Raw genomic sequence first — 21,632 nt, 5'->3', positions numbered from 1 at the left:
GCAAGTATATCCTTACTTGGGTAAGGAGACCGACACTGTACACAATACTCCAGCTGTGGTCTCACCAGGGCGCACTGTATGATTGCATCCTTACTAAAGTGAGACACTACTCCAGCTGAGGACTAACCAGTGTTTTAGAAAGGTTTGGCATGACTTCCTCTTGTCCTCTCTGCCTCTGATTGTAACGCCAAGGATGCCTTTTCGATTACAGCGATCGGGAATTATTGATCAGGTCGGGGCTTTTTTCTTTACCAAAGAAAAAACTTGGAGGAAATCTGATGGAGCTTTTCAAACCATCAGTGGGTTGGACAGAGTCGATGTGGAGAGAATGTTCCCACTTGTGGGAGAATCCAGAACTAGGGGCCGTAAATACAAGACAGTTACCAATAAATCAGGAAAATAAGGAGACATTTCTTTGCCTAGAGAATGTGGAACTCGCTGCCATGGGGGGTGGTTAAGGAGATTAGCTTATATATTGTCAAAAGGACTCTCGATGAGTACATGAGAGAAAAGGGAATAGAAAGAAATGGTGAAAGGCTGAGGTGAAGTCAATGGAGCGGGAGGAATCTGGTGTGGGGTATAGTCACCAGCAGTGAGCATGGCACAGCTCCATTTAAAACTGAGATGAGGAGGAATTTCTTCTCTCAGAGGGTTGTAAATCTGTGGAATTCGCTGCCTCAGAGAGCTGTGGAAGCTGGGACATTGAATAAATTTAAGACAGAGCTAGACAGTTTCTTAAATGATAAGGGGATAAGGGGTTATGGGGAGCGGGCGGGGAAGTGGAGCCGAGTCCATGATCGGATCAGCCATGATCGTATTAAATGGCGGAGCAGGCTCGAGGGGCCGTATGCCCTACTCCTGTTCCTATTTCCAATGTGCGTATGTTCAATCCGTTTCTCAGAATACGACGACGATTTTGAAGAGGAGGACGAGAAGCCAAGTGAGAAGGCGAAAGCAACGGGCGAGGGAAGGGACGTGAGTGCGGCAGAGCCACCTGCGGCCGCGGGGAACGAGAGATTGGGCTCGGACATTGAGAGGCGGAGCGAGATGTCGGAGGTGCGGGAGGAGGAGGGATCGACGAGCGAGGAGGATAGCAGCCTTTCCTCGGACAGTGAATGCGCGAGCGAGGGTAAGCCAGCGGTCTTCCTGTAATCCTGGGGCCTTCCCTGCACTGTTCGGGTTGTACCCTGGCGGGCACGATCACGTCCGGGTCATGCAACGCGGCCCACGGGAAGGAAGGGCAGACAGGACCAACCAGGGCTCAGCATTCCAGTCCGCCAGCTAACCTCCGAGGGGTGAAGGTCAAAACTGACTCACTCACCTTGTTCAAATTCTTCACCTGTTCAAATCCCTCCGTGGTCTCGCGCTTCCCTATCACTGTAACTCCCTCCCGCCCTGCACCCCTCCCTATCTCTGTAACCCACTCCCCCCTACACCCCTCCCTATCCCTGTAACCCCCTCCCACCCTACACCCCTCCCTATCCCTGTAACCCACTCCCCCCTACACCCCTCCCTATCCCTGTAACTCCCTCCCGCCCTGCACCCCTCCCTATCTCTGTAACCCCCTCCCACCCTACACCCCTCCCTATCACTGTAACTCCCTCCCGCCCTGCACCCCTCCCTATCTCTGTAACCCACTCCCCCCTACACCCCTCCCTATCACTGTAACCCCCTCCCACCCTAAACCCATCCCTATCCCTGTAACTCCCTCCCGCCCTGCACCCCTCCCTATCCCTGTAACTCCCTCCCGCCCTGCACCCCTCCCTATCTCTGTAACCCACTCCCCCCTACACCCATCCCTATCCCTGTAACCCCCACTCACCCTACACCCCTCCCTATCCCTGTAACTCCCTCCCACCCTACACCCCTCCCTATCTCTGTAAGCCCCTCCCACCCTACACCCCTCCCTATCTCTGTAACCCACTCCCCCCTACACCCCTCCCTATCTCTGTAAGCCCCTCCCACCCAACACCCCTCCCTATCCCTGTAACCCCCTCCCACCCTACAACCCTCCCTATCCCTGTAACCCCCTCCCACCCTACACCCCTCCCTATCCCTGTAACCCCCTCCCACCCTACACCCCTCCCTATCCCTGTAACCCCCTCCCACCCTACACCCCTCCCTATCTCTGTAAGCCCCTCCCACCCTACACCCCTCCCTATCCCTGTAACCCACTCTCACCTACACCCTTCCCTATCTCTATAACCCCCTCCCACCCTACACCCCTCCCTATCTCTGTAAGCCCCTCCCACTCTACACCCCTCCCTATCTCTGTAACCCCCTCCCCCCTACACCCCTCCCTATCTCTGTAACCTCCTCCTACCCTACACCTCTCCCTATCCCTGTAACCCCCTCCCACCCTACATCCCTCCCTACCCCTGTAACTCCCTCCACCCTCCCAGATCTCTGCGCTTCTTCTATTCTGGCCTTTTGCGCAACTCCGAGTTCTATCATCCCGCCATTGGCGGCCGTGACTTGTGTTGCCTGAGCCCCAAGCTCTGGCACTCCCTCCCTAAACCACTCCGCCTCTCTCCCCTCCTTCAAGACGCACCTTAAAACCTACCTAACCGTTGGTCATCTGCCCTAATTTCTTCTCATGTGCCTCACTGTCAAGTTAATTTTTTTGTCTTCTGACACTCCCGTGAAGCGCCTTGGGACGTTTTACTACGTTAAAGGCGCTATATAAATACAAGTTTTGTTGTTAATTCCGGGAGACTCCGAAGAAATCCTGGGGAGGGATGGGCGACCCTAATTACAGCTCGTGGGAAGTTAGAGCCCAGTGGGGCTTTGAGCCTCCTAATGTGAGCGTTCAACGCTAAACAGTGCGCCCTCCCCCATTCACCCACGCTAAACAGTGTGCCCCTCCCCCATTCACCCACCGTAAACAGTGCGCCCCTCCCCCATTCACCCACGCTAAACAGTGCGCCCCTCCCCCATTCACCCACGCTAAACAGCGCCCCCCCCCGTTCACCAACGCTAAACAGTGCGCCCCTCCCCCATTCACCCAGCGTAAACAGCGCGCCCCTCCCCCATTCACCCACGCTAAACAGTGCGCCCCTCCCCCATTCACCCAGCGTAAACAGTGCGCCCCTCCCCCATTCACCCACCGTAAACAGTGCACCCCTCCCCCATTCACCAACGCTAAACCGTGCGCCTCTCCCCCATTCACCCACCCTAAACAGCACGCCCCTCCCCCATTCACCCACGCTAAACAGTGCGCCCCTCCCCCATTCACCCACGCTAAACAGTGCACCCCTCCCCCATTCACCCACGCTAAACAGTGCGCCCCTCCCCCATTCACCCACGCTAAACAGTGCACCCCTCCCCCATTCACCCACGCTAAACAGTGCACCCCTCCCCCATTCACCCACGCTAAACAGCGCCCCCCCCCCATTCACCCACGCTAAACAGTGCGCCCCTCCCCCATTCACCCACCCTAAACAGTGCACCCCTCCCCCATTCACCCACCCTAAACAGCGCCCCCCCCCATTCACCCACCCTAAACAGCACGCCCCTCCCCCATTCACCCACCCTAAACAGCGCGCCCCTCCCCCATTCACCCACTGTAAACAGCGCGCCCCTCCCCCATTCACCCACCCTAAACAGCGCGCCCCTCCCCCATTCACCCACGCTAAACAGCGCCCCCCCCCCATTCACCCACCCTAAACAATGCACCCCTCTCCCATTCACCCACCCTAAACAGTGCGCCCCTCCCCCATTCACCCACCCTAAACAGCGCCCCCCCCCATTCACCCACCCTAAACAGCACGCCCCTCCCCCATTCACCCACCCTAAACAGCGCGCCCCTCCCCCATTCACCCACTGTAAACAGCGCGCCCCTCCCCCATTCACCCACCCTAAACAGCGCGCCCCTCCCCCATTCACCCACGCTAAACAGCGCCCCCCCCCCATTCACCCACCCTAAACAATGCACCCCTCTCCCATTCACCCACCCTAAACAGCGCCCCCCTCCCCCATTCACCCACCGTAAACAGTGCGCCCCTCCCCCATTCACCCACCCTAAACAGCGCGCCCCTCCCCCATTCACCCACCCTAAGCAGCGCGCCCCTCCCCCATTCACCCACTGTAAACAGCGCGACCCTCCCCCATTCACCCACCCTAAACCGTGCGCCCCTCCCCCACCCCCATTCACCAACCCTAAGCAGTGCGCCCCTCCCCCATTCACCCACTGATGCCCGATTACCCGAGCCCGGGAGCGCTCCGCATATTAACCGCAGGCACCGCCGACTATCTTGTACGCATTGTACCATCTGCTGCTGCTCGATGGGACAGTTAATTGCTGCCTTCAGGGGTGTCTCGGTTGCTCGGCAACACATTACATCTCGGATCAAAGACTGTTTTTAAATTTGCTTTGAATTAGTTGGTGAATAGGAGCAGGAAACAGTCTGTGGCCGGCAGTCCTCTAACAGACACCGTGACATCCCATCCCACACTCTTGCACCGCTCGTAAGGGTCAGAATCTCCTGCTCTGAGGGTCTCCCCCATAGGTCAGAGGGTCGTAGGCAGACTCGAGCACAAAAATCCAGGTTTGAACCCACGACCTTCGGACCCGAGCAACTGAGCCATGAGTGACCCACAGTAAAGGGATGTCCATGATCGGGCTAATGGTCACATGGAGGATCAACTCCAACATGGACTGCTTCAGCCAAACAACCTGCTTCAGTGTGAAAACTCTGTAATTTGCTGCTGAAACCTTTATCCGTGCCTGCGTTAACTCCAGACCTGACTATTGTGATGTTCACCTGGCTGGCTATCCATCTTCCACCCTCTGTGTAAACTTGCTGCCTGTGTCCTAACTCGCACCCAGTCCCACTCACCCATCAGCCCCTGTGCTCACTGCCCTGTGTCCTAACTCGCACCCAGTCCCACTCACCCATCACCCCCTGTGCTCACTGCCCCGTGTCCTAACTCGCACCCAGTCCCGCTCACCCATCACCCCCTGTGCTCACTGCCCCGTGTCCTAACTCGCACCCAGTCCCACTCACCCATCACCCCCTGTGCTCACTGCCCCGTGTCCTAACTCACACCCAGTCCCACTCACCCATCACCCCCTGTGCTCACTGCCCCGTGTCCTAACTCGCACCCAGTCCCACTCACCCATCACCCCCTGTGCTCACTGCCCCGTGTCCTAACTCTCACCCAGTCCCACTCACCCATCACCCCCTGTGCTCGCCCGTGTCCTAACTCGCACCCAGTCCCATTCACCCATCACCGGCTGTGCTCGCTGCCCTGTGTCCTAACTCGCACCCAGTCCCGCTCACCCATCACCCCCTGTGCTCGCTGCACCGTGTCCTAACTCGCACCCAGTCCCGCTCACCCATCACCCCCTGTGCTCACTGCCCTGTGTCCTAACTCGCACCCAGTCCCACTCACCCATCACCCCCTGTGCTCACTGCCCCGTGTCCTAACTCACACCCAGTCCCACTCACCCATCACCACCTGTGCTCGCTGCCCCGTGTCCTAACTTGCACCCAGTCCCACTCACCCATCACCCCCTGTGCTCACTGCCCCGTGTCCTAACTCGCACCCAGACCCACTCACCCATCACCCCCTGTGCTCCCTGCCCCGTGTCCTAACTCGCACCCAGTCCCACTCACCCATCACCCCCTGTGCTCACTGGCCCGTGTCCTAACTCACACCCAGTCCCACTCACCCATCACCACCTGTGCTCGCTGCCCCGTGTCCTAACTTGCACCCAGTCCCACTCACCCATCACCCCCTGTGCTCACTGCCCCGTGTCCTAACTCGCACCCAGACCCACTCACCCATCACCCCCTGTGCTCCCTGCCCCGTGTCCTAACTCGCACCCAGTCCCACTCACCCATCACTCCCTGTGCTCACTGCCCCGTGTCCTAACTCGCACCCAGTCCCACTCACCCATCACCCCCTGTGCTCACTGCCCCGTGTCCTAACTCACACCGAGTCCCACTCACCCATCACCCCCTGTGCTCACTGACCCGTGTCCTAACTCACACCGAGTCCCGTTCACCCATCACCCTCTGTGCTCACTGCCCCGTGTCCTAACTCACACCGAGTCCCGCTCACCCGTCACCCCCTGTGCTCACTGACCTGTGTCCTAACTCACACCGAGTCCCGTTCACCCATCACCCTCTGTGCTCACTGCCAAGTGTCCTAACTTGCACCCAGTCCCACTCACCCATCACCCTCTGTGCTCACTGCCCAGTGTCCTAACTTGCACCCAGTCCCACTCACCCATCACCCTCTGTGCTCACTGACCCGTGTCCTAACTCACACCGAGTCCCGCTCACCCATCACCCCCTGTGCTCGCTGCCCTACATTGCCTCCCAGTCAGGCAACACCTCGATTTTAAAATTCCCATCCTTATCTTCAAATTCCTCCATGGCCCTCATCCCCTCCCTATCTTTGTAACCTCCTCCAGCCCCTGTAGCCCTCCGAGATCTCTGCACTCCTCCAATTCCGGCCTCTTGCGCATCCCCGATTATCATCGCCCCACCATCGGTGGCCGTGCCTTCAGCGGCCCCAAGCTCTGGAACTCCCTCCCTAAACCTCTCCGCCTCTTTTTTTCCTCCTTTTAAGATGCCCCTTAAAACCTCCCTCTTTGGCCAAGCTTTTGGTCGCCTGCCCTAATGTCCCCTCACGTGGCTCGCTGTCCGGTTCTGTTTGATAATCGCCCGTGTGAAGTGCCTTGGGACATTTTACTACATTTAAAGGCGCTATATAAATGCAAGCTGTTGTCTACATCAACACAACAAGTAACAAGCGATGCTTTTCTACACTTGCTTCAGCAGAGGGTCGAAGGTCACGAGTGTCGTTGCGCAGTTCATCTGACTCCCCGAGGGGCAGTGAGGAGTCCGACGGTGAAGCAGCGGGAGAGCGAGAGCGCGCCCTTGCCGAAGACGAGCCGGCCCACGCGACTGCCGAAGAAGTGGGAACAGCTCCGGGATCACCGGAGCAGGGCGGCCGTGAGCCCAGGGCCGCAAGCGACGGCGAGAGGGGCGACGAAAAAGTCCCGGAAGGAGGGGCCTCGGTGGAGGTGGCGGAAGAGATCGCGGAGCAAACCGGCGCGGTGCCGGCGGGAGAGGATGGGCCCGCGTCGGTAACGGCCGGGGACACCCAGGGAAAAGCTGTCAGCGGCAGAGAGGTGGAAGAGGGGCGGGAGGCGAACGTCAGTCGAGAGATCGGCGGCGTGGAAGGGACCGGGGGTCCTGTAATTGCTGTGGAGGTCCATGTCAGAAAGCCCGAAGACACAGCTTTGGACGTTTGCGCTGCGGAACTCTGCGAGTCTGGGAGATCCGCTGCGGGTAAGTAAAGTCAGACTGCCCCGACCCTGCCTTGTTTCCTGCATGTGGTGTCCCCAGCTCCTGCCTCACTTTTAGTTACAGTGTTGATCATGGCTGCATTTCCCCAAACCCAAAACACAGTCACAGCCTGAAGAGATGCAGTTACAACATGTCAATTAAAACTGCGTCGCATGGAGGGTTTAGTCTTCCCTGCGTGTGTCCAGTGATGAGAAAACACATCTGCTTTTGCAAAGATTTGAGCTAATTATGACCAGTCGTTTTTGGTGTGTGTTTGTGTAAAGAGCTGTGGTGAATCTCATAGAATGTGCATCTGCGCTCAATAAATATTAGGTGGATTTTACAGCCCAGAAACAGGCCATTGGGCCCAGCGCTCCGTGCCGGGGTTTATGCCCCACCGCTCCGTGCCGGGGTTTATGCCCCACCGCTCCGTGCCGGGGTTTATGCTCCACACCAGCCCCCTCCCACCCCTCTCCATCTCCCCCTATCCCCATATCCTTCTATTCCTTTCTCCCTCGTGTGTTTATCCATCTTCCCCTTAAATGCATCGATACTATTCACCTCAACCCCTCCCTGGGGCAGCGAGTTCCACATTCTCACCGCTCTCTGGGTAAAGAAGTTTCTCCTGAATTCCCCATTGGATTTATTAGTGACTGTTTTATACTGATGGCCCCGAGTTCTGGTCTCCCCCACAGGTGTAAACTCATCTATCTGTAAATCAAACCGCTTCATAATCTATCAGGTCACCCCTTAGCCTTCCCTTTTCTCGAGACTAGAGCCCCAGGCTGTTCATCCTTTCCTGATCGTTATAAGCTCTCAGTTCTGGTATCATCCTTGTGAATCTTTTTCTGCACTTTCTCAAGTGCCTCTATATCCTTTTTATAATATGGAGACCAGAACTGTTCTAACCTTCCATTCCTTTCTCCCTCATGTGTTTATCTAACTTCCCCTTGAAATATGAACGAATGGGTTCAGATAGTGGATCCCTGGAGATGATGGAGTATAAATTAATCTTTGCCGGAGGTGCTGAATTCTGATTCGCTATCGCCCAATGCTCTCTGCCACCCAAGACCAAGTTATGTCCCCTTGAGTTCGACAGATTTCTGTTCAGGACAGAATGTAATATTCCTGGTGATAATTAACACAACGTGTTTGCAATTCTTCGTTCTGCTGTCTTACCCAAGGGGCTTAACTGTCTTGCTCACGGGGGTAACCCGCATTTTTAACCAGGTTAGCAACTTGGTCAAAATAGCACGTGGAGGTATTTCAAAGGGAGGCAGTGTGGGTTTAGACCCACCTTCGCAACACAAAGTTCCTGTAAATCAAAAGTTGCTGCTCGATTTACCCAACAAAGGACTGATCGCACAGTGCCCCACGAGACTGGTCACCGTACAAACCATCTTATCGAGGATTGAGAAACTGCTGAATCTGAGTAAGCAGCACTGCTCACACCAGGTCTAATCCAGGATAGACTCTAGACTCAGATTTAGCCGAAAACATTAGGCTATTCTTGTTGTGAAACCTGGTCACAACAAGTCCTCTTGGTTTGGTGCAATATGACTTGTCGCCCCCATCCCTCAGCCCATCCACATCTTTATTTACAAAGCTGTGCTCCCTCTCCCCCTCCCCCTCCTCTCCCCCTCACCCTCCTCTCCCCCTCACCCTCCTCTCCCCCTCACCCTCCTCTCCCCCTCCCCCTCCTCCTACCCCTCCTCCCCCCCTCCCCCTCCTCCACCTCCCCCTCCTCCACCTCCCCCTCCTCTACCTCCCCCTCCTCTCCACCTCCTCTCCCCCTCCCTCTCCCCCTCCCTCTCCCTCTCCCTCTCCCCTCCCCTTCCTCTCCCCCCTCCCTTTCCCCCTCCCCCTCCCCCTCCCCCTCTCTCCCTCACCCTCCTCTCCCCCTCACCCTCCTCTCCCCCTCCCCCTCCTCCTACCCCTCCTCCCCCCCTCCCCCTCCTCTCCACTTCCTCTCCCCCTCCCTCTCCCCCTCCCTCTCCCCCTCCCTCTCCCCCTCCCTCTCCCCCTCCCTCTCCCCCTCCCTCTCCCCCTCTCTCTCCCCCCCTCTCTCCCCCTCCCCGTCCCTCTCCCTCTCCCTCTCCCTCTCCCCCTCCCCCTGCTCTCCCCTCCTCTCCCCCTCCCTCTCCCCCTCCCCCTCCCCCTCCTCCCCTCCCCCTCCTCCCCCCTCCCCTCCTCTCCCCTCCCCCTCCTCTCCCCCTCCTCTCCCCCTCCTCTCCACCTCCCCCTCCTCCCCCCCTCCTCTCCCCCTCCCCCTCCTCTCCCCCTCCCCCTCCCCCTCCCCCTCCCCCTCCCCCTCCTCTCCCCCTCCCTCTCCCCTCCCCTCCTCTCTCCCTCCCCTTCTCTCCCCCTCCCCCTCCCCCTCCCTCTCCCCCTCCCCCTTCTCCCCCCTCTTCGCCCCCCCTCCCCCTCCCCCTCCTCCCCCCTCTTCCCCCCCCTCCCCCTCCCGTGCCCTCCCCCTCCCGTGCCCTCCCTCTCCCATGCCCTCCCTCTCTCTCGTCTCTTTCCCTCGTCCCCTCTCCTCCCCTCTTCCCCCTTGCTCCTTGGTGCTTCGTGTCTTTGAGCCCAGCACTTATTCCCCCTCTCCCTGCTCCAACCTGGCCCCTACCCCCCTGTTTTGGGATGTCTTTGCAACGTTAAAGGTTGAAATTATTGTGATAAACCTGTGGGGATAAAGATCCACAGCTTACTGCTTAACTGAGGGGACAACGACGAGTTAAATAGCGGACGAGGGAAGACGGGGCTTGGATTTAAAAGGGTGAATATTTTAAGGAGCAAGGACAAGTTGGAAATTCCACAGCTGTGGCCCAAATCTCCGACCAGGTGAACCGGGAACATGGATGGGAGTGCTGGCCAACAGGAGTCCTCAACATGTGGCACGGGCCGAGGGTTTCAGCGGCAGATGAGCAGAGGCAGTGTAACCCTTACCAATGTTCGCCTTGATGTGTGTAACCCTTGCCGTTAAATGGCAGTGGCAGAGAGCTGCATTTCTATCAGATAACCACAAGCTCCCTCTCTCATTGTATTGTATTGTATTGTATTGTACCCAAACCAGGCGAATTGTGCCATTTGCTTGTTGTATCCCACTTGATATATTTTTGTTTTGCATTTCACCTGCTCGGTGTGTTGTGTATTGGTGATTCCGTTTTTTTTTAGGTTTTAGTGTCTGCGTTGTGCAGCAAGTACTAAACAGGGAGCTGCCGATTGGTCGCGACGATGGTACTGGACTCCCATTCTCCACAGGGTTAGGGGGGGGGTTTCCCACTGTATCGGGGGCTGGTTGGTAACGTTGTGCAGTGGCTACAGTTACTCAACTCGTCGCCCAGAGGGGGCGAGTTCAAATCCCACCAGGTCAAGTTGCAAATTGACGTCAGTAAGATCTGGTACTCGGTGGCAAGGCTCGCACTAGGACAAGATGACCGTGGAAGCCATTCTTTTTTTGTAAGTGGACTGAACCGGCTGACTCATGTCCTTACAGGCCCTCATTCCCCCCGGTCGGGCCTACTTGTGACTCCAGTCCACGCCCCAAGTGGTTAACGCTTCATGATCCTCTGAAATACGAACTCAAGAAGTAGGCCCACTATCATCTTCTCAAAGGGCATCTGGGGGATGGGCAATACATGCAGGTCTTCATAGAATCATCACATCATTGAATGGTTACAGCATAGAAGGAAGCCATTCAGCCTGTTAAGCCCATGCTGGCTCTCTGCAAGAGCTTAAGAACATAAGAAGCAGGAGTAGGCCATTTGGGCCCTCGAGCCTGCTCCACCATTCAATAAAGATCATGGCTGATCTGATCATGGACTCAGTTCCACTTCCCCGCCCGCTCCCCATAACCCTTGACTCCCTTATCGCTCAAAAATCTGTCTATCCCCGCCTTAAATATATTCAATGACCCAGCCTCCACATCTCTCTGGGGCAGAGAATTCCACAGATTTACAACCCTCTGAGAGAAGAAATTCCTCCTCATCTCAGTTTTAAATTGGCGACCCCTTATTCTGAAACTATGCCACTAGTTCCAGATTCCCCCATGAGGGGAAACATCCTCTCTGCATCTACCCTGTCCAGCCCCCTCAGAATCTTACACATTTCAATAAGATCACCTCTCATTTTTCTAAACTCCAATGAGTATAAGCCCAACCTGCTCAACCTTTCTTCATAAGACAACTCCTTCATCTCCGGAATCAACCCAGTGAACCTTCTCTGAACAGCCTCCAATGCAAGTATATCCCTCCTTAAATACGGAGACCAAAACTGTCGCAATACTCCAGGTGTGGCCTCACCAATACCCTGTACAGTTGTAGCTTTTATACTCTATCCCCCTTGCAATAAAGGCCAACATTCCATTTGCCTTCCTGATTACTTGCTGTACATGTATACTAACTTCTTGTGTTCCATGCACAAGGACCCCCAGGTCCCTCTGTACAGCAGCATTTTGTAATAATTTGAAAAATAATGTGCTTTAGTTAGTCCCTTTCCCCATAGCCCTGCAATTTTTTTTCCTTCACGTACTTATCCAACTCCCTTTTGAAAGCAGTGATGGAGTCTGCCTCCACCACCCTCTCAGGCAGCGCATTCCAGATCCTAACCATTCGCTCGTGTCGCCTTTGGTTCTTTTGCCAATCACCTTAAATCTGTGACCTCTGGTTCTCCACCCTTCCACCAATGGGAACAGTTTCTCTCGGTCTACTCTCTCCAGACCCCTTGTGATTTTGAGCCTTGCCAGCAACACCCACATCCTGCGAATGAATAAATACAAAACAACTGAACAGACTAGAGTTACTGTAAAACACCAGGCTCAGGAACAAATTGCATTATTCGCTTCATAAACGGGGAAATGAAACACAAATAAATAAGGAAAGAAACGTTTGACAAAAAGAGGCAATTGGGTCCCGATTTTTAACTGCGGGCGGATTCCCCGTTCAGGCCCAGAGTTAAAATTACAGTTGGGTCTCAGTGATGTCATCGGACCACAACATGCCCACGTGAAGAAGGACCCTGTAGGTTCGGGGCGCCTGTCCTTGCTGCCTGCTCAGGAGAGCGGGTTCCAATCGCCGATGTTGTGATCATGGCATCTCTCGGGCAGGTTATAGCCGGGGCGAGTTTAACTACCCGCCCGCCAGGTTTCTGCTGAGCGACTCGGGTTAAAATCCCCCCCAATTTCTCTCACAAGACTTAGTCCTTGGCAGGTTTTGACCGATATTTGGGATGCGGATAATGGGGATTCAGCGTTCCGATATATGGATATAGCTATTACTGATCCTCTCTTGTAAGTTACATGATGTAGATTTACTGACTTATTCAAGGTTGATTGTACTTTGACTAATTCTGATGCAGCAATAAATGCAGATTATGGGCAGATGTGTATGAAATAACGGCCTTTTTAATATGCAAACACTCATTATTGAGTGACATATAAACATGAGAACAGACTCGTGTTCGAAAGGCACATGATACAAATAACATGACTGAAAAACCGTAAGGGTTGGGGAAAGTACTTTTGATGCAAAGTATTCCTCCAGGCGAGCTTGGGAACATGTTCCCCCAACCGCTAGTTATCGCTAGGAATATTGGGAACAGGAGGAGGCCATTCAGCCACTCGAGCTGGCTTCTACCATTTTATCTGATCATCGCTGATTTGTATCTTAACTCCATTAACCCAGCTTGTCTCCATATCCCTCACTACCCTTACCCAATGAAAGTCTAGCGATCTCTGTTTCGAAAGTTCCAATTAACACCTCCTGCCACAACAGCTTTTTGAGAGAGCGAGTTCCAGATTTCCACAAAGCACTGTGATCCTGACATCACCCCTGAACGGCCTGGCTCTAATTTTAAGGTGATGACCCCTTGTTCTGGACTCCCCCTGACCAGAGGGAATTAGGTAGACTCCTAGAGAAACTATCAACTCCTTTGATCATCTTAAACACCTCGTTAGATCAGCCCTTTAATCTTTGAAACTCAAGGGAACAGAAGCCCAGTCTATGCAAACTGTCCTCATCATCTAACCCTTTCATCCCCGGTATCATAGAAACATAGAAAATAGGTGCAGGAGTAGGCCATTCGGCCCCTCGAGCCTGCACCACCATTCAATAAGATTATGGCTGATCATTCACCTCAGTACCCCTTTCCTGCTTTCTCTCCATACCCCTTGATCCCTTTAGCCGTAAGGGCCACATCTAACTCCCTGCCAGAAAACCAGAGAGGGAGATGAGGAGAAATGTTTTTACGCAGCGAGTTGTTGTGATCAGGAACGCGCTGCCAGAAAGTAACCTTCAAAAGGGAGTTGGATAAATACTTGAAGGGGAAAGATGTGCCGGGCTGTGGGGAAAGAGCGGGAAGTGGGACTGATTGGATCGCTCTGTCACAGAGCCGGCACAGGCACGATGGGCCGAATGGCCTCCTCCTGTGCTGTGAGATTCCGTGATTTGGATTTACATCGAAAGAACTTGACCCTTTATTCACCCTTAGTTTTCACCTCATTCCCGGGTATTGGGAGACTGAGTAAATGTGCAGAAATAAGTGCATCGCCCTGCCGACTGCTCCCTGTTACTGCTGCATGTGTTATTGCCGTGTGATGCATGGCCGGTATTTTCTGATTGTGTGAAAGTGTTGCCCTGTCTCACTTAAGTGTAGCATGAGCTGTGTGACGTTATGTGACGGTGTGTGGGGCGGGGGGGTGGGACACTGTGTGACTGTGTGTTGACTGGGTGGGTGGGGGGGTGGTGGGGAGGAAGGAAGGTGTGACTGTGTGTGTGGGAGGGGGGGGGTAAGTGTGACTGTCTGCCGGGGGGGTGACATTGTGTGACTGTGTGCGGGGAGAGGGTGTGTGACTGTGTGCGGGGGGGGTGTGACTGCGGGGGGGGGGTGGTGTGACTGTGTGCGGGGGGTGAGGTGTGACTGTGTGCGGGGCGGGAGAGGTGTGACTTTGTGCGGGGGGGGTGACTACGGGGGGGGGGGGGTGTGACTGTGTGCGGGGAGAGGGTGTGTGACTGTGTGCGGGGGGGGTGTGACTGCGGGGGGGGGGTGGTGTGACTGTGTGCGGGGGGTGAGGTGTGACTGTGTGCGGGGCGGGAGAGGTGTGACTTTGTGCGGGGGGGGTGACTACGGGGGGGGGGGGGTGTGACTGTGTGCGGGGGGTGAGGTGTGACTGTGTGCGGGGCGGGGGAGGTGTGACTGTGTGCGGGGGGGGGTGGGGTGTGACTGTGTGTGGGGGGGGCGGGGGAGGTGTGACTGTGTGCGGGGGGAGGTGTGACTGTGTGGGGGTGGCGGGGGAGGTGTGACTGTGTGCGGGGGGAGGTGTGACTGTGTGCGGGGGGGGGCGGGGGGAGGTGTGACTGTGTGGGGGGAGAGGTGTGACTGTGTGCGGGGCGGGGGAGGTGTGACTGTGTGCGGGGGGAGGTGTGACTGTGCGGGGCGGGTGGCGGGGGAGGTGTGACTGTGTGCGGGGCGGGGGAGGTGTGACTGTGTGCGGGGCGGGGGAGGTGTGACTGTGTGCGGGGGGGGGTGGGGTGTGACTGTGTGCGGGGAGAGGTGTGACTGTGTGCGGGGCGGGGGAGGTGTGACTGTGTGCGGGGGGAGGTGTGACTGTGCGGGGCGGGTGGCGGGGGAGGTGTGACTGTGTGCGGGGCGGGGGAGGTGTGACTGTGTGCGGGGCGGGGGAGGTGTGACTGTGTGCGGGGGGGGGTGGGGTGTGACTGTGTGCGGGGGAGGTGTGACTGTGTGCGGGGGGAGGTGTGACTGTGTGCGGGGGGAGGTGTGACTGTGTGCGGGGGGAGGTGTGACTGTGTGCGGGGGGAGGTGTGACTGTGCGGGGGGTGGCGGGGGAGGTGTGACTGTGTGCGGGGAGAGGTGTGACTGTGCGGGGCGGGTGGCGGGGGAGGTGTGACTGTGTGCGGGGGGAGGTGTGACTGTGTGCGGGGCGGGGGGAGGTGTGACTGTGTGCGGGGAGAGGTGTGACTGTGTGCGGGGCGGGGGAGGTGTGACTGTGTGCGGGGGGAGGTGTGACTGTGTGCGGGGGGAGGTGTGACTGTGCGGGGGGTGGCGGGGGAGGTGTGACTGTGTGCGGGGGAGGTGTGACTGTGCGGGGCGGGTGGCGGGGGAGGTGTGACTGTGTGCGGGGCGGGGGAGGTGTGACTGTGTGCGGGGGGAGGTGTGACTGTGCGGGGCGGGTGGCGGGGGAGGTGTGACTGTGTGCGGGGGAGGTGTGACTGTGTGCGGGGCGGGGGAGGTGTGACTGTGTGCGGGCGGGGGAGGTGTGACTGTGTGCGGGGGGGGGGAGGTGTGACTGTGTGCGGGGGGGGGGAGGTGTGACTGTGTGCGGGGGGGGGGAGGTGTGACTGTGTGCGGGGGGGGGGAGGTGTGACTGTGTGCGGGGCGGGGGAGGTGTGACTGTGTGCGGGGCGGGGGAGGTGTGACTGTGTGCGGGGCGGGGGAGGTGTGACTGTGTGCGGGCGGGGGAGGTGTGACTGTGTGCGGGGGGGGGGAGGTGTGACTGTGTGCGGGGGGGGGGAGGTGTGACTGTGTGCGGGGCGGGGGAGGTGTGACTGTGTGCGGGGCGGGGGAGGTGTGACTGTGTGCGGGCGGGGGAGGTGTGACTGTGTGCGGGGGGGGGGAGGTGTGACTGTGTGCGGGGGGGGGGAGGTGTGACTGTGTGCGGGGGGGGGGAGGTGTGACTGTGTGCGGGGGGGGGGGCGGGGGAGGTGTGACTGTGTGCGGGCGGGGGGGGTGTGACTGTGTGCGGGGCGGGGGAGGTGTGACTGTGTGCGGGGGGGGGGGCGGGGGAGGTGTGACTGTGTGCGGGGGGGGGCGGGGGAGGTGTGACTGTGTGCGGGCGGGGGAGGTGTGACTGTGTGCGGGGGGGGGCGGGGGAGGTGTGACTGTGTGCGGGCGGGGGAGGTGTGACTGTGTGCGGGGGGGGGGAGGTGTGACTGTGTGCGGGCGGGGGAGGTGTGACTGTGTGCGGGGGGGGGCGGGGGAGGTGTGACTGTGTGCGGGCGGGGGAGGTGTGACTGTGTGCGGGGGGGGGGAGGTGTGACTGTGTGCGGGCGGGGGAGGTGTGACTGTGTGCGGGGCGGGGGCGGGGGAAGGTGTGACTGTGTGCGGGCGGGGGCGGGGGAGGTGTGACTGTGTGGGGGGGTGGGGTGTGACTGTGCGGGGGGGGGCGGGGGAGGTGTGACTGCGGGGGGGGGGCGGGGGAGGTGTGACTGTGTGGGGGGGGTGGTGTGTGTGGGGGGCGGGGGAGGTGTGACTGTGTGGGGGGGGTGGGGTGTGACTGTGCGGGGGGGGGCGGGGGAGGTGTGACTGTGTGCGGGGCGGGGGAGGTGTGACTGTGTGGGGGGGGTGGGGTGTGACTGTGTGCGGGGCGGGGGCGGGGGCGGGGGAGGTGTGACTGTGTGCGGGGCGGGGGAGGTGTGACTGTGTGGGGGGGGTGGGGTGTGACTGTGTGCGGGGCGGGGGCGGGGGGCGGGGGAGGTGTGACTGTGTGCGGGGGGAGGTGTGACTGTGTGCGGGGGAGGTGTGACTGTGTGCGGGGCGGGGGCGGGGGAGGTGTGACTGTGTGCGGGGGGGTGGGGTGTGACTGTGTGCGGGGGGGTGGGGTGTGACTGTGTGCGGGGGGTGGCGGGGGAGGTGTGACTGTGTGCGGGGGGGTGGGGTGTGACTGTGTGCGGGGGAGGTGTGGCTGTGTGCGGGGGGAGGTGTGACTGTGTGCAGGGCGGGGGGCGGGGGAGGTGTGACTGTGTGCGGGGGGGGGGGGAGGTATGTGATTGTGTGCGGCGGGGGAAGGGGATGAGGTTTGCTTTACCGTTTAAACTCGTGCAAACCACGATGCGCTTTGGCCGCAGTTTCTAACCTCCACCTTTGCCTTGTTTTTGCGATTCCCGTCTGTGAATTACCCCCTCCCCCCAACTCCTTCGTCGACTGCGATCGGCTTACGCTCCGTCTGCGACTGGCTTCTCCGCCCCCTTCACACCCACTCCCTCCCCAATCTGCCACGCGGCATCACAGGGCAACGCAAGTCCGTGCAGGAGAAAATCGCGAATGCCATTAAGGAAGGGCGGCGATGCAATTCTGAGCCGGAGCCCAGCGATTCCAGCACGGAAGAGGAGGATGTGCTGGCAAGCGGAGACGAGACGGAAAAGGGATCCGCACAATATCTGCAGAGTAAGTTACACACTTTCCCTTACACTCATCTTACGATCACATTGCACTAAATTATTCAGCAAAGTGATGAATGAGCAACAGAAAAAACTTGCATTTACACAGTGACATTTCACCACTTCAGGTCATTCCAAAGCGCTTTACAGACAACGAAGTATTTTATTTTTTTTGAAGTGTAGTCGCTGTTGCAATGTCGGTGAAACAGGACAACCAAATTATGCACCGCGAAATCCCTCTAACCGCAACGTGATAATGGGCAGATCGTCTTTGTTATTTAAGCCATGTTGGTTGAAGGACAAATAGTGACCCCAGGCAATTGGGGAGAACTCTCCCGCACTACTCCAAAATAGTGCTGGAGTATCTTTTACAATCACCTGATAGGTCTTGTAAGAAGATTTGAATCGGACAACCAAATTTATGGGCTGCAACTCGATCCTTTTACAGTGTTTGACCAATCTGCAAAAGGACATAGACAGGCTAAGTGAGTGGGCAAAAATTTGGCAGATGGAGTATAATGTTGGAAAGTGTGAGGTCATGCACTTTGGCAGAAAAAAAATCAAACAGCAAGTTATTATTTGAATGGAGAAAGATTGCAAAGTGCCACAGTACAGCGGGACCTGGGGGTACTTGTGCATGAAACATAAAAGGATAGTATGCAGGTAAGCAAGTGATCAGGAAGGCCAATGGTATCTTGGCCTTTATTGCACAGGGGATGGAGTATAACAACAGGGAAGCCTTGCTACAGCTATACAAGGTATTGGTGAGGCCACACCTGGAATACTGCGTGCAGTTTTGGTTTCCATATTTACGAAAGGATATATTTGCTTTGGAGGCTGTTCAGAGAAGGTTCACTAGGTTGATTCCAGGGATGAGGGGGTTGACTTATGAGGAAAAGTTGAGTAGGTTGAACCTCTACACATTGGAATTCAGAAGAATGAGAGGTGATCTTATCGCAACGTATAAGATTATGAGGGGGCTTGACAAGGTGGATGCAGAGAGGATGTTTCACTGATGGGGGAGACTAGAACTAGAGGGCATGATCTTAGAATAAGTGGCCGCCCATTTAAAACTGAGACGAGGAGGAATTTTTTCTCAGAGTTGTAAATCTGTGGAATTTGCTCCCTCAGAGAGCTGTGGAAGCCGGGATATTGAATAAATTTAAGACAGAAATAGAGTTTTTTAAACAATAAGGGGATAAGAGATTATGGGGAGCGGGCGGGAAAATGGAGCTGAGTCCATGATCAGATCAGCCATGATCTCATTGAATGGCGGAGCAGGCTCGAGGGGGCGTATGACCTACTTCTGCTCCTATTTCTTATGTTCTTGTAAGTCTTCGACGCATGCAGTGTCTTTAAGCTGAATAGGAATGTAATGTCCCTTGATCCTTTTGATCCTGACACTCTACAAATTGTCAAGGAAAGCTCAAGATCTTTATAGGTCTCTAGTCACACACACTGACCTTGCTGATTCATTATGCCATGATGAACATTGTTGTGAACAAGACCCCCAGAACTACTTCCTAGGTTAGGGAGGACCAGGGGTCACGAGTTATGTAGGGCCAGATCTAGTTTAGATGCTAGGAGGTGGTTCCCAGAGACTAGTGGACATCTGGAAGAGGGTGCAGATCGTGTGGTGGATGCCGACTTATTGAATTCCTTCATGTGAGAGCTGGACCTGTTTCTGGCGGGGGCAGAGATCACCTCTTGCAGAAGGGTAGGTACTGCAGGAAATTCAGGGCCAGAGTGATCTAGACTAGTTTCAATTGCCCAGATGGGTCGCAGAGGAATTTCCGAGATTGTTTGTTCCCAAATTGACCTGGGTTTTTAATCAGTTTTTTTGCCCAGGAGATCACATAGTTTCGGGTGGGGTGGAGAGGACAATATGTATTGTATTACACAATGTATCGGGATTGTGTGGGACAGGCTGGATGGACCAGATAGTCTTTACCTGTCCGTCATTGTTCGTATGGTCGTAGGTTCGGAAAACATCCAGATGCTCGTTATGTTTAATATTAAGCCGGTCACTAATTATCCTGAGCTCATTGTCCCATCTCCTTATGTCATCATCACAGGCAGTCCCTCGGGATTGAGGAAGACTTGCTTCCACTCCTGGTGAGTTCTTTGGTGGCTGAACAGTCCAATACAAGGGCCACAGACTCTGTCACGGGTGGGACAGCCATTCGTCGGGGGAAGGGTGGGTGGGACTGATTTGCCGCGTGCTCCTTCTGCTGCCTGCGCTTCAGGCTCTCGGCGTTGAGATTCGAAGAGCTCAATGCCCTCCCGGTGCACTTTCTCCACCTAGGGCGGTCTTCAGCCAGGGACTCCCAGGTGTCCGTGGTGATGTCGCACTTTATCAGGGAGGCTTTGAGGGTATCCTTGTAATGTTTCCACTGCCCACCTTTGGCTCGTTTGCTGTGAAGGAGCCCCGCATTTGCTTAGGGAGTCTCGTGTCTGGCATGCGAACCATATAGCCTGCCCAGCGAAGCTGATCGAGTATGGTCAGTGCTTCAATACTGGGGATGTTAGCCTGGTCAAGGACACTGATGTTGATGCGCCTGTCCTCCCAGGGGATTTGCAGGATCTTGCGGAGACATCGTTGGTGGTATATCTCCAGCGACTTGAGGTGTCTACTGTACATTGTCCATGCCTCTGAGCCATACAGGAGGGCGATGTTGAATCGCCGCATCATTATTACTACAGCGCTGTGGACCTTGAACTTGGTGGTAGATTTTCGGGCCTGGTCTTCGAACACTCTTTTCCTCAGGCGGTTGAAGGCTGCACTGGCACACTGGAGACGATGTTGAATCCCCGCATCAATGTCTGCCTTTGTTGATAAGAGGCTCCCAAGGTAAGGGAAGTGGTCTACGTTGTCCAGGGCCGCACCGTGAATCTTGATGGCTGGGGGGGCTGTGCTGTGCGGCGAGGACAGGCTGGTGGAGGACCTTTGTCTTATGGATATTAAGAGTAAGGCCCATGCTTTCATATGCCTCTGTAGTTGCCGCAGTCGGACTTGTCCCCTTTTTTAAAGATGGTCACGAATACTGCATCTCTGAGAACCCCCGGCATACTCTCCTCCCTCCAGATGAGAGAGATGAGGTCATGTATCCGCGCCAACAGTGCCTCTCCGCCATACTTCAATTCCTCAGCATGGATTCCATCCGCATCCGTAGCCTTGTTTTTAAGCTGACTTATGGCTTTTTCTACCTCGTGCAGTGTTGGGGTCTCACTGAGGTGGTGGCGGGTAACATGCTGCAGGATGGAGTCGAGAACACTTGGGTCAAAGGCAGAGTCTTGATTGAGGAGATCTTCGAAGTGCTCCTTCCAGCGGGCCCTGACTGCCTCAGTGTCCTTGATGAGTGTTTCCTCCGTTCTTGGCCAGCAGTGGGGTGGGGCCTTGGGAGTTTGGGCCGTAGGTGGCCTTGACTGCAGTGAAGAATCCTCGCATATTGTGGCTGTCTGCCAGTTGTTGTATCTCCTGTGCTTTCTCCATCCACCATCTGTTCTTTAGGTCCCGGGTTTTTGTTGGACCTCAGCCTTGAGTTGTCAATGATGCTGCTTTGCTGCTCCCAAGTTGGATTGATGTTTAAGGCTCAGAAATGCTTTGCGCTTGCGATCTATTAGTTCTTTGATCTCCTGATCATTTTCATCAAACCAGTCCTGGTGCTTCCTGGTTGAGTGACCAAATGTCTCTTCACAGGCACTGGTTATAGAGGCCTGGAGGGCAGACCAAGCGCTGTGGGCATTCAGCATCTCAGGGTCATCAAGGCACACCAGGTTAGCTGTGAGGCGCTGGCTGTGTAGGGCTCTCTTAGCTGGGTCTCTCAGTGCCCCGGCATTGACTTTTTTGTGGCACTGCTTCTGCTGTCCCCTTCGCTTTGGGGCTATGTTAATGTTGATGATGGATCGGATTAGGCGCTGGTCTGTCCAGCAGTCGTCAGCTCCTGTCATGGCGCGGGTGATGTGCACATCCTTGCGATCCCTGGCTCGGACGATGGCATAGTCAAGCAGGTGCCAGTGTGTGGAGCGAGGGTGTTGCCACGATGCCTTATATTTGTCCCTCTGGTGGAGCAGGGTGTTGGTGATGCCAAGTTCATGTTCAAGACATTTTGTCAGGAGTAGGGTACCGCTGGAGTTGGCTTTCCCTACCCCCTCTCTGCCA

At 56.3% G+C, this 21,632-nt stretch overlaps 1 protein-coding gene across 3 annotated transcripts in view; it reads left to right on the top strand.

The window, feature by feature from the left end:
- Window positions 1–9,072, top strand: part of erich3 (glutamate-rich 3) — a 51,299-nt gene extending 42,227 nt beyond the window's left edge. For 2 of the 3 annotated variants that reach the window (XM_070886481.1, XM_070886478.1), the window contains 2 exons: window positions 902–1,129; window positions 6,789–9,072. In XM_070886481.1, the coding sequence (XP_070742582.1) occupies window positions 902–1,129; window positions 6,789–7,312 (752 nt within the window). In that variant the 3' untranslated portion in view covers window positions 7,313–9,072. The remainder of the gene's footprint in view (window positions 1–901; window positions 1,130–6,788) is intronic. The other variant, XM_070886480.1, reaches the window with a different exon arrangement.
- The last annotated feature ends 12,560 nt before the right edge of the window (window positions 9,073–21,632 follow it).

Source organism: Pristiophorus japonicus, chromosome 8 (genome assembly GCF_044704955.1).
Source record: "Pristiophorus japonicus isolate sPriJap1 chromosome 8, sPriJap1.hap1, whole genome shotgun sequence".
NCBI lineage: Eukaryota > Metazoa > Chordata > Chondrichthyes > Pristiophoridae > Pristiophorus > Pristiophorus japonicus.
Note: the sequence above shows the minus strand (reverse complement) of the source record. Positions and strands in the feature narration are given on the sequence as shown.